Source organism: Uloborus diversus, chromosome 8 (genome assembly GCF_026930045.1).
Source record: "Uloborus diversus isolate 005 chromosome 8, Udiv.v.3.1, whole genome shotgun sequence".
Lineage (NCBI taxonomy): Eukaryota > Metazoa > Arthropoda > Arachnida > Araneae > Uloboridae > Uloborus > Uloborus diversus.
Window position 1 is genome coordinate 122,803,433 of NC_072738.1, and position 17,487 is coordinate 122,820,919.

The window sequence follows — 17,487 nt, forward strand, 5'->3', positions numbered from 1 at the left end:
TCGATTCAACATTTGAGACTCAGTCGGTTTTTTTTTTAATTTTCAATTTTAGTTTTTTTGTTTTCCATTTCAAAATTAGAAGAATCTCATACTGCATAGCAGCAAAAAAAACTTAACAATTTTTGCAAATTCCAAAACGAAGTCAAAATATTTTATTACCTCACTATATAGGAAAAAACGGAAGTTAGGGGGCGGGGGGGTTTGGTGAGGTGCGACATATTATGAAAGGGGGAGGAGTGAAAAATGTTTCAAAAAAGTGTGACATCATTTATTGAGAGCCCCAGGAACCGACATTAGATTTATCGTATAACTGAAATCGGCGTCGAGCAATGATGAAAAATAAGACACCAATTCAAGTATATGCTACCTGTGGATCATAGCCTAGAAAATACAAAACAAATCTTTCTGAGCTGAAAATTTAGATTTATTTTTCTTTAAAAACGTTAGTTTTTTTTTTCCTCGACTAAGAAATAATTGCACTTTCCCGAGAATCTGCGTCGCTCGTCGCAGCGTCGCGCGATTTCTGCAACCGGTTTTTTTTTATGTTCGTTAACAACAAGAACTTTATCATTTCATAACAACAATAACAATTTTTGTCTTACAACAAAATATTACAGTACGAGTATCAATTTATGAAAATTGTTTATATTATCATATGCTTTGATCTCCAGAGGTTACTTTTTTCTGACTGGAATAGACTACATTTGTTTCTACATAACTCAAATTTTACCAGATAGGTAACGCTAAAAACAGAGTAAATATTTCACCATTTCACTTTGCGTCACATTCCCCTACTACTTGTACCTTTGAAACAGCAAACATTCTGTCTCATTACTTATTGATACAGCCACATGCCAGATTCCCAATGCTAATGTTTTCGAGTAAAGGAAAGACCGGTTGATCGGATCGTTAGAAATTAGTTTTTTTTTGGTAGGTCGACATTCGAATAACATAGCAAAGAGTTTTTTTTTTTTAAAAGTTGTTCGTAGCATCACAACTAAATCCATAAAGAGTCTGTGTTTCACGATTAATCGATTCTAACTGCGATCGTAATACGCATGAATCCTTTTTAGAAAGACGCAGTGCTTTTTTTTAATGTTTGTTGTCTTTGGTCAAGTACCCTGTTTCCTATCAAATGACCAAGAGCTTGGAAACACTGGCAAACGTCACGATAGTTGATTTGGGAGCACGCAGTAGGTTTGAAAATTTTGAATTACTCAAGTCATCGCTTTTTGTGATCTATTTCTTGGTTACCAATGAGATTTGAGACAGATGAAGCATGCTCTATGATTTAAAAATATATAATAATGATAATAATAATAATGACAATGAAGGGGAAAGAAAATCTGCAACTTTGATGCTTAGATCCAATTAAGCCAAAAGCGAAGCCATCAGATTTATTTCCAACTCACTTTCAGGTGAAACCACTATAGAGGTTAAGTTTAAACACACTTGAAATTTAATTTCAACCCAAAATTTAACGTCATCGATCCGGTTCGTAAATACATTATTAGGACAATCTTTCATACACACATGTCACTCAAAAACTTAAAATTCAACACATATTTTGTTTTGTGGTGATATTTAGTTTTTGTCGACAGGTAAGTAGTGAATATAAATTTAGTTGCAAATAGTAAAAGTGCAAACAAGGAATTTCGTAACAGTTGAGAACATTCGTCTTTTAAATTGCACCAGAATCCAGAATTTCACTGAATGGCATCATTTTGAATTTCAGGTGCAAGAAAGGATACAGCGCGATTTCAATAAAAGAGCTGTATTCTAGAGCTGATACATTTGAAGGCCGAACACTGACAGCAAATGGCGTATTAATCCACTATTGAAATTTTCTCAGTCGTCCGTTCATTCGGAAGATATTCATTAAATATTTCACTCAAACCTTATTTTTTAAGTGACTAATTTAAACGTTTTGAAAAATAGGAAAGCTGCAGGTTTTGTGGAACTCTTGAGAATTTTCCGTAGAACCTTGACGCTCCGCAGAACACAATTTCAGAAATGCTGCTGCAGATATGTATCTACGAAATCTGTAAGCAATTGCAGCCTAATATACTAAAAAGCCATCTTTGGTTTTTCCCGCAATCCCAAGCCACTTTTCTAGTAGCTATCCTCCACACTAACAATACTACCACCTTTTATTTAGACGTCAGCACCTAGGAAACAGAATAACTCAACCAAATCGTTCATATGCTGACAACAAAAAGAACGGACAAGATGAGATGGTGTCAAATCCACGTTGTTTATCTATTTCGCCGCGCTGCTTCCGCTGCTCGATAACGGTCCGGCAGAGATAACAAGTTTCCAGTGATCGATAAGTGTTGGATGAGTAGAATAGAGATATCTTGACTGAAATCAGACGTTAATCGTTCTCTCTTTTTTGTATTTTCCGGAAATATCGAGATTCCACGTGAAAAGTTTATTTTGAGGCTTTAAATTAAAAAAAAAATTAGAGCGAAACCTGGACTTTATGTTTCCCGAATCCACGTTTTCTCGACATTTTACGTTTTTTTCAAAAAATCAGGTCTCGCTTTTTCCGTGTAATAAAAATGTTAATTTAACCCGTGTTGTGAGTTTGTTATGTATGGAATTTCGCGCATTTTACGCTTGCCCTGGAAATAAAAAAAAAGTTCTAAAATGAGTAATATGTTCCCTTTTGTGTGTGTGTGTGTGTGTTTTAAGATCATAGACGTTGTTGAAAGTTAATCTCTGAAATCAGAAATGCATTCCACAGATTCCTGTTTTTGAAACTGGTTTCTTCTTCATTGTTTGAGGACACAATTTTGGACATTTTACAACCATTTTTTTTGATGAGAAATGACATAAAAATGCATAAAAGCTATTCGTCTGCCGATGAAAATGAAGAATAGAACCAGAAGCACAGCCCGGCCCTTTGAATATTGCATTGAAGAGCTTACAAACAGTGAAAGACTATTTTGTTTCTCAAAAAGACCAGGAAAAAAACTTTTTCTATGTATCCTGCTACAACCACTTTGAACTTAAAAAAAAAAAAAAAAAAAAAACAATCCACTATTACGGAAATTTTTAAACTAAACTCCAGGATTCGGAACTAAAAATGATCTTAAAATGATGGTGAATTTCAGCGGTAACGGCAGAACAGTTTTACAAGTTTACAAGAAAAAAGAAAAAGAAAAAAAAATCGATGCATTTCTGTCTGTGAGCATATCAAAATACATATTTTTTCAAAAACTGATGCGCAGACTTTATACACATCATAGTAAGTTGCTAAAAAAGTCAAAGCCAGGAATTTTTTGTTAGTATTTTTTTTTTAAATCAAATTAAAAAACGGTAACGGAAGGACATTTTTGCGACATTATTTTTACGCTATCATACTCTCTTTAAAAGTTTAGCTAAACTATATAAGGAAAAATTCTACAAAAATTAGAGCACGTACGGAAGAGTTCAATCATTACAATTTCACCTTTAGTTTTAAAAAATAATTATTTTAAGCATATGAATTATGTATTTGTTAAGGGAAGGATAGTAATGGAAGGACAACAAGTCCTAAACAATTACACTTGGTAAATTTCAACTTACAAATATTTATTCAGCTAATACAACAGTCTGAAAAATGATATCTAATGCTCAGCTAACTGTTACAATCCTGAATTCTTTAAATACTCAAAAATTTTATCACAATCCATATAACATTTATCTTCTTTCCCACCAAACACAAAGATCATTCCCACATTATTTCGTACTTTCAAACAATGTACTTCTATTCCTTCATCTTCTATATGAAATACCTGTGCAACATTTTGCTCCTTGTGAATTTCTTTCCCTTCCATTCAACTAGCAAAACTTGTCCAAACGTTAATGAATCCTTTCTCGTATTCTTATGATTTGGTGTTTTTGGTTCAGCTGTATCTTCATTTTCAACATTATTTATTGACTTTCAAAGTCAGTCTGTTGACTTTGAAGTGAAATATCCTTCAATTTGTTGAAGTACTTACTATATTCAATAACATAACTTGTTACAGGATTCAAATAGCGCATAATGTGTGTGTCAGGATGAGAATGGATATTTTTGGATCATTTATTCTCATCTTTTTGGAAGTTGATCTATGAATTTACTGACCTCTTCGGAGAGCTTTGATTTAACGGTTAAATCAATGCTCTCAACAGTCCTTTCCTGTGACTGGCAACAAATCTGAAAGCAGTTTCAATGTTGTTTTGTTCCAATATAAATTTCAAGTTATTAAGCAAATGTTTCTGCTTGAATTGGCTTGTCATATAACAAACATGTCATGCCAAAACGATTTTCACACGCTTAGGATTTTTTAAGAGTAGTTTCATGATTTTCAATACATACAATAGAAGAAATAAAATCACGAAACACTTTTAAAAAACTTAATAAAAGTTAAATTTTAAATAAAAGCACACATAATTTTTGTACAAATATTACTTATATATGTTTTAAATGTGACTACTAACTTAAAATAATAGTTTGTTTTGTACTCGCATTCTAAAACTTTACCCTGTACAAGCTTATAGTTAAATGTCCTTCCGTTACCATATTTTTTTTGTCCTTCTGTTACCATTAAAAACCATATAAATTTAATCTATATTAAAATACTAACTATGCCTCCTTGACAAGGGACATAACTCTGCTTTGCATAGAAAAACATTAGTTTCTATGCCCCACAGGTTCTTGGTGAACTAACTGAGATGTAGTATTTTGGTAACGGAAGGACGTCAAACTGTCACTTTAATGATGGACCTATTTCATGGTTGAAAAAAAAAATTAAATTACTTTTCGAAAAGTTTAATTAGACATTCAAAAGATAAAAGTTAACCTAAATATTATATGCTAATAACAAATTTATTGAATTTACAGTATGTAACAAAAAGAGATTTTTTGCTGTGTAAAAACACAAAGAGAAAACTTAGTTTTACACCTGATTTAAAGTCATCAAACTATTTGGGAAAAACAGGTTAAGATTCAAGAAACTCATTTATCTCTAAAGAGAATGGTATATGGCAAGTGACAGAATATTAATTTTTAAAGTTCAAGTGTCATGTCCCCTTTTTCCTGGAATTCACCTGATGCGTATTACGATGTTTTCCGTAAAATATAGATACTATAGATACTATACCTTTTGAAAGAGTCATCTCAACTCCCTTTATTTTTTTTTCGCACTTGACATTTGCTTTCTATGTACTATTTCCCTTATTTTACGTTTCCCCGTATTTTATAACCCAGTCCGTCGATTAACGTAAAATCGGTGTTTCACTGGAAATTGAAAGTTAAATTGAGCGCCTTTCCTTTACAACGAATACCGGTGTAAAAAAAAGAGTCTGGGCCATTCCATGAGTAGGGTAGAATGAAGGGCGCGTTTTTTGAAAGTGCCTACAAAACTTGTCTGGATATGTACACTTTAGTTACTTACTAAAGCATTTTAACAACCGTACAAAAAATGTGTTTAATTTTAATAATTACTACAGCCAGGGTGAGGAGTTTGGAAATTTGAAAACATCTAAGTCGGTTCTCTAAAAATTAGCTACTTCAAGACAGACCCCTTTTTATTCTGCGTGTGCGACTTCGTCAAGCACCTATAAAATACATAATAGAATGTTCTAATTTTATTTTTAAATATGAAAATTAAGTGAGGCATTCTATGACTATCATAATGTACTTATATTGAAATAAGTAGAAAAGTTTTAATCATACGTTCTTCATTTTAAAAACGCAATTTTTTCTTTTTTTTCGTTGCAATGGAATAATATATTTTTAACATGCATACTACCATGGTAAATAACAATTTAAAATTTCAACCAACAAATGCAGGAAAAAAGAAAAAAGTTAGCTTTACGTTTAGTTCATTACGAAACATTTAAGCCATTTTCAGTGTATCCTGAACCATTTGTCGACATTTCGTATAGCTATTTGAGCATCTAAACCTGATTTTGATTATTTCATACTAAGGTTAACCCTTTATTTAAAAAAATTTCATTCCCCCCCCCTCCCAATTTTTAACATTATATCAAGGATAAATTTATTCAGGAATGTAAACAACAGGTGAGCTCAAAACTTGATCGTAAGACAAGCTGCTGAATAAAAGGTCAGACGAAAAGAGCTCTACATATGTGCTACTACCTTCTAACCTTTTATTGGAAAAAAAGGAGTATTTCAACTTTACTTTAAGATTTATTTACTGGATCTGGTAATTATTTAAACAAGAATAAATAATGGAAACATCAATTGTTAGTGTCAAAAATATGTAACTATTAAATGAATATGAAACATATTATGTGTATAAAAGATGCTCATTGTCATTTTTTGAGGCGATCTTTTCGTTCTCAGAAGGACATAATAATGCAAGGAAATAGGAGCTGCGGAAGATCAAAATAAATATGTTAATAATCATGAACATGTGATAGAAAACTGGAGGAAAAAGGACTCGAATACAAATTTTGGAAACTAAGATAAATGTTAATAAGGGACAGTGAAAGTAGAAAACATTGACAAGAATGCCAAGATAATTTAAAGAGATACCCAACAAGAAGAGAGTAACCAAAATCAGAAAGAAAAACTCGTTCCCCTTCAGCACTCAAAATTCCATTGAAAAGAAAAATAGAGAATGAAGTATTTGCGATCACTTAAGAACTGCACTATCCTAGACATAATAAGGAATGAATCTATTCGAAGGGAATTACAGATATTCAGCCTCAATTTAAAAAATACGGAATACCGTAACGATTGGAAAAACCATGTTCGACGTATGGCACGAGGGAGACTTCCAAGAGCTGCCTTTTATTACAGTCCAAGGGGCAGACGAGACCGTGGTAGGCCCAAGAAGCGGTGAAGCGACCAAGAAGCCGGAACAGGCTATATGCCTAATCCTTGAAGAAGAAGAAGAAGATGATGATAAAAGAAAGATAAGAAAAAAAAAAGAACGAGAAAAAAAACAAGATGAGAAGATTTTTGTAAATTGAAGTAAAAAAAAAAAAAAAGCAACATTTTTTAAAAGCAGACATTTTATTTATTGTCACTTTGATCAAAATCGACTGAAATCTGTTCGGTAAGTTTATACTAAGTACTGTTTCAGGGTTCGTACTCAATTTCAGAAATAAAATGAAGGAGTTTTGGAGGAGTTTTGAAGGAGTAAAATGAGGTTTTGAAGGAGTACTAATGGAGTGTCATTAAATGATGTCACTTTTTTTTTCAACATATTTGACCGTCTGCCTCCTTTATCACAAACTATCATGCTTCACCTAACTCCTCCTCTTGTCACGTCATATTGTCTATAAACATATTGTTGCAATAACTGTGTGATGTCACTTTTTGTCACCCTTTCTCTTCCCCTTTCATTGGCCCATCTCCTCCTCAAAGCATGACATCACTTATGGATGACCCTTTTTACAATATCATAACTGCAATTAACTAAACATTTTTTTTAACGCAATCACTTAATGTAGTACATTTACTTATGTAGTTTTAAATATTTAAATAATAATTAGACAACTTGACTTTTGCTGCTGAGAGTGTGGTGAAGGAAAAAACAATATTCATAAAACTTGAAAAAATAGCCAAGCACCATTTAAAAGACATTAAGCATCCAATAAAATTCTCACCTTCAACTTTTATGAATTAACTATGATTAATTTGTAAATCGAAAAAAAAATAAATGCACGAAATTACTACATTAAAATCTCCTTTGTGACGAAGTTAGTTGTCAATAGAAGTATTTTAAGTTACTGTCATAGAGGAAAATTATGTCGTCTTGAACTAAAAAAGAAGGAGTTTTGAAGGAGTCAAAACCAAAATGAAGGAGTTTGAAGGGCCCTTCAAAAAAATTTCATAGATGAAGGAGTATTGGAGGAGTTTTGAAGGAGCGTACGAACCCTGTGTTTATAACTCGTTATAAAGGAGCTTAGTGGAGTGGTATCTCTAATCGTACTCTTGAACAGGGGGAAAGCTTGAGGAAAAACTTGGTTTCTTTTTTCAGTTTATTTTTTATTTTTAACTTTTATTGACATTTTACTTCAAATACAAAAGAATTCTTGCGTGCAAAAATTAAATTCTTACAAAGAATGAAAAGTTGCCCAGTGATAAAATTTGCTTGAAATATAGACGTAGTTCACAGCTCAAATGGTAAGCTGGAAAACATGTATGGATGTATGTTCAAAACGTGTAACAATCACTTTATTTGACAAAAAATACATCATTTAACAGAATAATATAATTTGGTTATTTTACCTTTTTTCAAAGCTGATAAATATAGGATTCTGAATGTCTTTTCTTACCTTTGTAGCCCATTTCGTCGTTAAAAAATACAGATTTTCAACAAAGTATGACCAACAATTGAAACAGCAAAAAAAAAATTGAAATTCTTAATATATTACGTCTTTTAGTTCAGGAGAATAAAAATTCATAATAAAATGTGTGATTGGTTTAAGATGTGGAGAAGTGTATGTATTTCATTATTAAACTAAACAGCCTCAATACATGGAGAAATAGAATTAATATGAAGTTTATTTCCATCAGCAAATAACATCCACATGTTTCGAGTTAGAAATGAAAAACATGGAATTATTTTAGGGCTTTTAAACGATAAGAGGACTTTTAAATCAAAGGGTAACCAAGATAAGATATAAAAGAGCACATGTGTTTGCAGTTGAGCAGTTAGAAAAAATAAGAAAATCTGGATTAATTTGTTTTTGATGAAAAATGAGCTTTTGAAGAGTGAAGAGTTATTTTTTATGCTAGCAAACATAACATTTTGTTTTTCTTCTGTATCTCGTAAAAATTGAAGATATCTGATGTAATATAATTATCCTGGAGTTTTGCTGGGATGACACCCATCAGGGGCCGGAGGGGGGGGGGAATACCCAAAGTGAATTCAAGAGAAAATACAAAAGATAAATATTTAAATTCCGAAATTCCGAATAAATCTTAAATTACACTTAATCTGTCAAATTTCAACGAAAATAGACCATAATATTGCGGGGAGAGGCCGGTTACATATGCGCAATTCTACACAAAATGCATTCATAATTTGTACTTTTCGTTCAGTTTAAACTTTCTTTTCACCAAAAATAAGTAAACAAATAAATAAATAAATGAGCTGTTTCTGAAAATTGTACGAACTTTATGTTAACATAAAATATTAGAAGTCTTCGTATTTTTTTTTTTTTTTTTTTGGAGAGAGTTGGGGAGGAAGGGTGACTCCAGAAGGGAAGTTGCAACCTATTAAATGTTCATATTTTGGCTATTGGATATTGTTAATTGACCCTCAAAACTAAAAAATTCACCATCGCCGAATTTTAAAACACCGTGGTTGATTTTTAATGAATTTTTAAAAATCCACGCGCAAAAGTGCGCGCTACTGAAACGTCACGAGCCTACGTCACAGGGCGCGAATGGGCAGCCTTCCGCCGAAGATCCCTTGTTTTCGCTAGGGACATTTTGAGCGCGCTGATATTTTTATTTTTTAGAAATTCAATAATCCTTTTGAACACACTATGGAGGCCGGATTCGTTAAAGCACAATCTAATAATCTGCCTCAAATAATATCAATGAGATGTTCGAATATTTTCGAGAGGATGAGAGGTTTAATGTTCCAGAAACGCGAGGAGTTAAATGCGAGGAGAAAGCCTTTTACGTTTCGTCTTCGAAGTCGAATGCGTGACATTCGCTTCTCCCCTCGGGATGACGTCACTTCCTATGCCATTTGACGTCACAAGAGCTTGAACTTTAAAAATTAATTTAAAAAAAACTACTAATCGTATCGCAAAAATTTTTTCACCTATGATGTTCATACATGTTATCTATCATATAAAAATAAAATTGAAAAATCGAAAACTTCCCTATGAAACCCTCGCTAGGAACGCCTCTAGAGTATAGTAAATGCGGGATACGATTCATAAAAAGATAAAATTTATATTAACAAATCAAAAAGAATTTTTTACTTCAATAAACAAGCAATTTTAAATTGAAAAAAAAAAAAAAAAAACATATACAGTGGCTCCCAAAAGTGTTCGTACACTTTGAAATTTTTTAGTAAAACCAAAATAACTCAAAACTGAATTCGAATATGAAGTCCAATATTTTTTCACATCCTTCCTATGTCATTCTAAATATAACCCATTGGTTTTTTTCAAAATATTGACGGATCTTTTTTTTTTGAAATGGGTCAGAAAACGAAGAGACAGAGAAATAACACGCCACAAAAGTCATCGTACACTCAAATATTTTCGAATAAATTCATGATTAAAATTATCATATGCCGTTTTATTAATATTTTTGCATTATGTTGACCCTTATGAGTCATTTGGCTTTAATTTTTTGTTTATTTATTCCTTACTATATTGCTTATTACTGTAAAATGGCTGGTATTCGTAAAAAAACCGCAAACGCCATTCAAAATTTGAATTTTTTCCCATAGTAGTGGTAAATTGGTTTAAAATGTCTCTAAATTAGTTAATTTATTTGTTTGTATAGTAAATTGCTTGATAAAATGCTTTAAAGAAAGAAATCGGACCGAAAACAAGGTAAGAAAAGGTCAACCGGCAAAGTTGACAAAACGTGATCGTAGATTTAAAGTTAAAAAATTAATGAAAAATACACATTTGAGCACTGTAAAAGTTTCTGCAGAGTTAAATGAAACATTTTACATTTAATTTTCACCTGAAATTGTTCGCCAAGTTCTTTGATTAGCTGGATTAAATGGGACCTCTTCCTGCAGAAATTTTCTTGATCGTGCGAAAAACAGAAAGCTTATGCTTTTCGGCCCAAAATCAATAATAAATAAGCTAAAAACAGTTTAGAATCATGTCTTACTTACAGAAAAAAATTAATTCAACATTTTTGGTTAAATTGTTGTATAACTGTAAGTAGAAGAAAAAATTAGGAACTTAATCTTAAGAACTTAGTTGGATCAGTTAATCAGGTCGGTGAAGGTGTTTTAGTGTGAGGGTGCATATCAGCATCAGGACTTGGTAGTTTGTATTTTTTTGATGAAATAATGAATCATGCTGTTCCTTTAAATATTTTAAAAACCAATTTTGAACTCTTAGCCAAAAATTTGATTATTGGAAACAACTTTGTTTTTTTATCAAGATAACGATAAGAAGCACACGGTTTTCAACGTTTGCGTCTAGTGACTCGAAAATTGTCCTAAAGTTTAGAAAATACCCCCTCGATCTCCAGATTGTAACTTAATGTAACGTATTTAGAGATATCTGGAGGCCAGATTACGAAAATAGGGCTTTAAAACGAAAATAGAGCTAGAAATAGTAATACTCGAAGTGTGGTAGAACACTTACTCAGAAATTACGCTAAAAAAAGAAAGAAAAAGAATGAAATCTATTCCCAGACGTTTAAAAGGTGTTATTAATACTGTATGATATTCTACTGATTAATAACTTAATCAAAAGTTGGATTATTCAATAATATATAGACATTTAATAAAGTGTACGAAGACTTTTGTGAGATAAAATTTCCGGCACTTTTCGGGTTTTGATTTTTTTAAAATTAAGTTTTAATATTTTTTAAAAACTATTCATGCAGTTTTGTTAAAAATTGATAATAAATCTTATAATTAAATACCTATTCCGAAATATTAATTCTAACCAATGATTTAGGGCCTATTTCGTTGAAAGTCGTAGGTGTACGAAGACTTTTGGGAGCCACTGTAAATGTTAAGCTCCAAGTCGAGAATCAAGTTTGACGCAAACGACTTTTCACGTTCAGTGGCGAATGGGGTTGTTTCCTTCAGTCAAAAGTAGTACTTTTTGTCACTAAAACCGATAGAATAATCAAAAAAAAAAAAAAAAAAAAAACCATGGACCCAGAAAATACTTCCATTTTCTCAAGAGTTATTTTTTAATTATTACGCTCTACGCTTGCTCGTGACACGAGACTAAAGATGCGATTTTAATATTTTGCTCTGTGGATGGCAACACAGAATGGCATTTCATCATTTGTGATGTCATCGGACAGAAGCATAAACATTGAAAGCGCGCCGATTTAAGCATTTTTGTTTTAAATATTAAACAAATTGTTTAAAAAATGGTCGGATCCTATGTTTTTAAGCATGCTCTTTCAGAAAAAAATACTTTTATAATTTTGGAAACGACCCCCACCGCCGTATCTCCTTGTCTTTGGGACCCTATGGTCGTGGGCCTCTCGCAATTGTGACATGGAAAAATCTCACATTTGAAACAGGTTGATGTGGAAAAATTTAATTTTCATAAAATAGTCTAGAAGAAAAAGACAATATACGGGATAAAAATGTACTAGAAATTGCATAAATCGATTTAATATAATTATCATAAGGCCCACTTACATATTAACAGGGTTCGCCGATACATATCAGTCGATATGTATCATGATATTTATCACGATATACATCCCGATATTTATTTTGAAAATATCATATTTTCGATATTTATTGTTTCAACTACCGTATTTTCAATATAAAATTTATATTAATCATAGTAATATTGTTCATGTATTATCAAAAATAACCAAAAAGTTACGTACTATATTTTTATAATTTATTAATACATCATTAATATAAAAAAGTAATATAATACTCGTTTTTACTTGTTTTTTATATTCATAAAATTATAAGTAATTTAACAATTTTAATTCACATTAAAAGTCCCTATTTGAATATTAAACATTGGTCCGATCTAAAAAATGTGTTATGACTGTGCATCAACTAATGCATATAGTACGTATTTTATTTCTGAAGCACATAACTGTAAAAGTAGCTAACAGAAGAAATTAGTAAAACAGCTAATGCTGAATTAACTTCATTAAAATTTAAAATGAAATATTAGAATGTAAATAATGAAAGAATCCTTAATTTCAAGTCCATAAGTAATACTATAAGAAAAATAAAGAGTGATGCATTTACTATTTTGAAGGCTAGTTTGTGCTGATCGAAAATATCAGATACATATCAAAACCTCCGATGTATATCAAAATATCGGATATTTTCGAAAATAACATGATTCGAACCCTGCATATTAGACAGCTTAATACGAAAACAATTCGTTCAGAAAAAAAAAAAAAAAAAAAGCCTCTCGGAAGGAAATTTGCAACCACAAGAAAGTATAATTTTGTTCTATTATTATTAAAAAGCTATACTGCGAAGTGATTTTATCTGTATCGAATTTTGTATTTTCATGTGCTTTCAATCTTCTGAACAGGGGGAAGACGTGTGAAAATAAGTCGTTCGAGAAAAAACTTATTAATTATGCATTCTTGTTTCAGTTCTGTTCAAAAGATTTAATGTTATTTCAGAGAATCTTCTGCACAGGTTAATATTCAACACCAACACATAACAATAGAAAAACCGCTTGCGAAAGCAGCACTGCCGGTAACAGAAGAAATAGAAACTGCCAGCTGATACAACTCTTCTACTCCTCATGAAATTTTATTTCTTCATTTTTCCGGCTTTGTCAACCACGGCAAATCGAAAGTGATCAATTTTTTTCTGTTCAAAAAGCGAAATGACATTCACACTCACCTCCTTATAACGGGAAAATAATTCATCCTCTTCTACGGACACGGGAATATAACCTTTGCTGCGAGACATTTGTGTTTGCACCACTTCATAAATATATTATTACTGTTCTAATAATGTTCAATGAAATAGTAATAAAAAAGTTTCGGAAGTTCTCACGTGAAAGTATATTTTCAACAAAACATAAAATCTTGTGGCGCCATCTTTCGTTCAGATTCAACATATAAAAATATATAATCGAATCATGCCGAACACCATCTTTGAAAGCTAACATATATATTAGCAAGGACGAACTGGCCCGCCGGCCCATCGGCCTGCGTTCTAATGCGTCCTCCCGCCTATGCGCCCTCAAGTTTGAACACCATTTTTACTTATTTTTAATTTTTTTGGTGCAATTTTTCTTACTTTTTATTTTTTTTTAAAAATTTATCTTACTTTTTTTTTATTTTTTGGTGCGAATTCCACATTATTATTATTTTTCTTTTTTGCGCTTACGAAGCTGTGCGACTTCACTTCGCTTTTTTCTTTCCTTTAAACTCGTAAACGTGTTTACCATCGTTCTTCCACCACGTCTTTCCTTTTATTTTATTTTATTTTTTTGCTTCTTTTTATTCTGTACTTTTGTTACACCTATTTTTTTTTTTTTACTCTCTGCACTTTTTTTTTTGCACTTTTTTTTCTTTTTTGCGCCCTTTGAAGGTCAAGGTTAGTGCCCTCTTGCGGGACCCAATCCGCCCCTGCATATTAGAGAGATTTTTTTTTTTCTTAAACTCAAAATACATTGACCACATTCCAAAGGAATACATGCCCATGGTAGTGTTATAGTATTTATTGAATGGAGACAAAAGTCTTTTTTTTTCTTACTCTATGAAATTTTAGTTCTATTCTTGTCAATAGTTAATCTTAAAACGCGAAATTTGTGTATGGATGTATCATGTATGTTTGTTACTCTTTCACGTTAAAACTACAGAATAGATTTCAATGAAACTTTACAGTAATATACCTTATACATCAGAATAACGCATAGGCTATAATTTATAAAGATAGTGAGTGAATTTTCCGAAATATATAACGATAAGTGTCAGGTTAGTAGGAAAAAATTCTGCCATCTGCGAGCTATTCTGGCGTGCGCGATCCAAAAATCAAAATACCTTTATCGCTTCTGGTTTTATGTAAATTGCGTTGCGTTTTTGAGTTGAATTCTTTTTTATACGGGGGACAGGATTTTTTATTTGTTCTACACATTATGCCTTTTTTTAATTGCGTTCTTTTTCTTCAAAGAAAAGAAGAAAGAGCGGGGTTTTTATTTAAACGTTTTAGTTAAAAAGATCGAATCGCTAATTGATTGGAGTTCGCTTCGCTCGTTCATAGGCAGGTTTTCGGTAGCTTGGTCGCTCGGCGAGATAGGCAATAAACAATGGCGTTGGTGGATTATATGACATTTTAAAGCAACTGCTAATGAAATTTAATGTTTTTTATTTCCTTGGAGAGATATTTTAAATTGCAAAAGAACTTTTACTGTTTTTTTAACTTTAAATTAAAAAAATTTTTTTTTTATGGTGTGTGCGGAAAGGGGGGGGGGGGATTTTTATGTATTCAAGGGAAATTCTTTAAATTCTTATCACGGGCATCGCCGTGAGGGAACAGCTAGTTTCTACATAAATGTTATTGCACTGAGCTGAAAAATTACATTTCTGCTTTTTATCATTTGTTTATTTAAGTCATTATTTTGGTGCTTTAAAGCAGCGGTGACTTCTGGGTGGGGATTAAGCTCCCTCGTCCCTTGAGGGTGCACCACTGTAACCGAAGCGACACTATATAGTTCAATCGAATTTGAATTAAAGTTAGTTTATGGGAAAATATTTTTTTGCTCAAACATTTCTTACTCTGGGTCATGATTTGCTGTGCTTTTGTGCTCCATTCGGTACTCAGAAAAAGTGATAAAACAATTTTGCTCTTACCGCAATTCTTTTTTTTTTTTTTTTCACCTCCGGAACAATTTTGGAAAATGGATATGTCCCCTTTTGATAAATTAGTCCTCATTTGATATTTCCAGCTGATACTCCAATCTGAAGAAGTTACGTGAAGGGATTCTAACGTGCTTACATTTTTTAGACTCCTCATTCTATACGTCCAATGCATTGCTTCCTTTGAGCTCGCAAGAAAAGAAATAAATCTCTGAGGGAGTTCTCTCAAAATATTTCGTCAATTCCAGTTGATGAAATCTTTTTTTTTTTTTTTATTGCTCAGAATGTTGTGTAGAAAGTTGCAAAACTGCATATAGTTCTTTAGGTTTGAAAGCGCTACACGTGGGAATTAATTAGTAGAACAAAAATATGATAAGACAGTTTTAATGTTATAAGAATAGGCAGTTTTTGTGACTAACAGAAATGATATTACAGGGGTGCCCACCCCGGGGGGGGGGGGGGTCATGGTGCAGACTGCGCCATTGAAGTTTTTAAGGGGATATTTCAAGGGGTATTTCTCTCTCTTTTTTTGCAGGAGTTGCTCCAATCTGTGGAAGGGGGTCTTCGTGGTATTGAAGGAGGGAGGTGCGGCATTGCTCTTATGGGAAAGGGAACCTACATTACACGCTGGAAAATTTAGACTGGGTAGGTTAAATTAAAATTTCACTGTGTTAACTTGCTAGGATTGGCAATATTGCTTTAGATCAAGAGTTATTGGAATTGAACCACCACTTGGCTGTACCCTTGATGATATGTTACAAGCCTTTGTTTTAATTTCCCATCTTTTAAAAGTTTATCTTTGCACGTTTTGCCCCTGGGGCAGCAGTAAGAAATATTTTGGGTTAAAATTAATATTTTTGAAACGTAGTTGTTTTTATGATTGGAGTCGGATTTTATATTTGGTTGAGTCAAGTTCGGTCAATTTATATTTGGTTGATTCTCAACCATGTTAAGAAGAAATAATAGTATTTTGACGCATTGTGATTTGTAATGTTTTGTAAATAGCTACGTGTATATAAATAAATTTGTACAGTTTATAATTCTCCTCAATGTTATTGAAATCTACTGGGTGAAGCGAAACTCAGATTGAAGAGAGAAATAACATGATAAAAATTTATTGGAAGTAGTCTACCAAAGTAATCAATCATTTTGTATTTTAGATAAGATTTATGAACTTGGGTCTCATAACTGAGGCATTATTCATGATAGTATTATTTTTCTTTTAAAACTCTTTTCTCTTACAGATTATACAGTAATACAGTTAGTGACGACTCACAGGGACCCATCAAGCCAAACTGATGATCAGGTCCTGGTAAATGTTAGTAGCCCATCACAAGAAAATGCAAAAATGTTATCTGGAGGGGGAGGGACTCATAGCATTTGAAAGAGAGGGAGAAGACCCCTGTGTACAAGAAAACCAATCAGATATTCATGTCTACATATTGCACACAATTCCTGGATGCTGGGCTGGTGCTAATTGGTGCTCTTTGCTCCGCTCCCACTCACATGTAAATCTACATGAAAATTTGCATTTTTGAAAACTAATCGTATGCTAGAAAAATAACTACAATGCCTTCAATTGAGATGCGCTAAGAAACGAGTAGGGGAGAAAAAATTGGTATCTTGATCGATTTTACCAATTAGTTTCTTTTTTTGCCTCTTTTTAATCACTTCATCACTAGGCAACAGATGGCAGCACCAAATCTGATCTTTCGGCCCAACCATTGTTTTAGTTTTAGTGTGTCATTATATAATAGTATTTGTAAAGAGAAGTTGAAGAGTCTTCATTACACCGCAGAATTTACGTCATTGCGAGAGGAAGACCATTTAAAAATTAAATTAAAAAGGTAGTAAGCAAAATCTGTCAGTAGTATTTTATTAACACTTTAATAACTTTACATTTTATTTTCGGAACACAATTGTCTACTATGTTTATTACTGTTTCGTAAAGTACTTAAAGCAGTTTGTTTTTGCGTAATAATATTTGTAACACATAATAATTGTAGAAA

General features: G+C 32.2%; 1 protein-coding gene across 1 annotated transcript in view; it reads right to left on the bottom strand.

Annotated features, from left to right (window-relative positions):
- LOC129227252 (prolyl endopeptidase FAP-like) overlaps positions 1–15,943 on the bottom strand; it is a 129,027-nt gene extending 113,084 nt beyond the window's left edge. The window contains exon 1 of the mRNA XM_054861769.1: positions 13,515–15,943. Coding sequence (XP_054717744.1) covers positions 13,515–13,583 — 69 coding nt within the window. The 5' untranslated portion in view covers positions 13,584–15,943. The remainder of the gene's footprint in view (positions 1–13,514) is intronic.
- Positions 15,944–17,487: the final 1,544 nt, after the last annotated feature.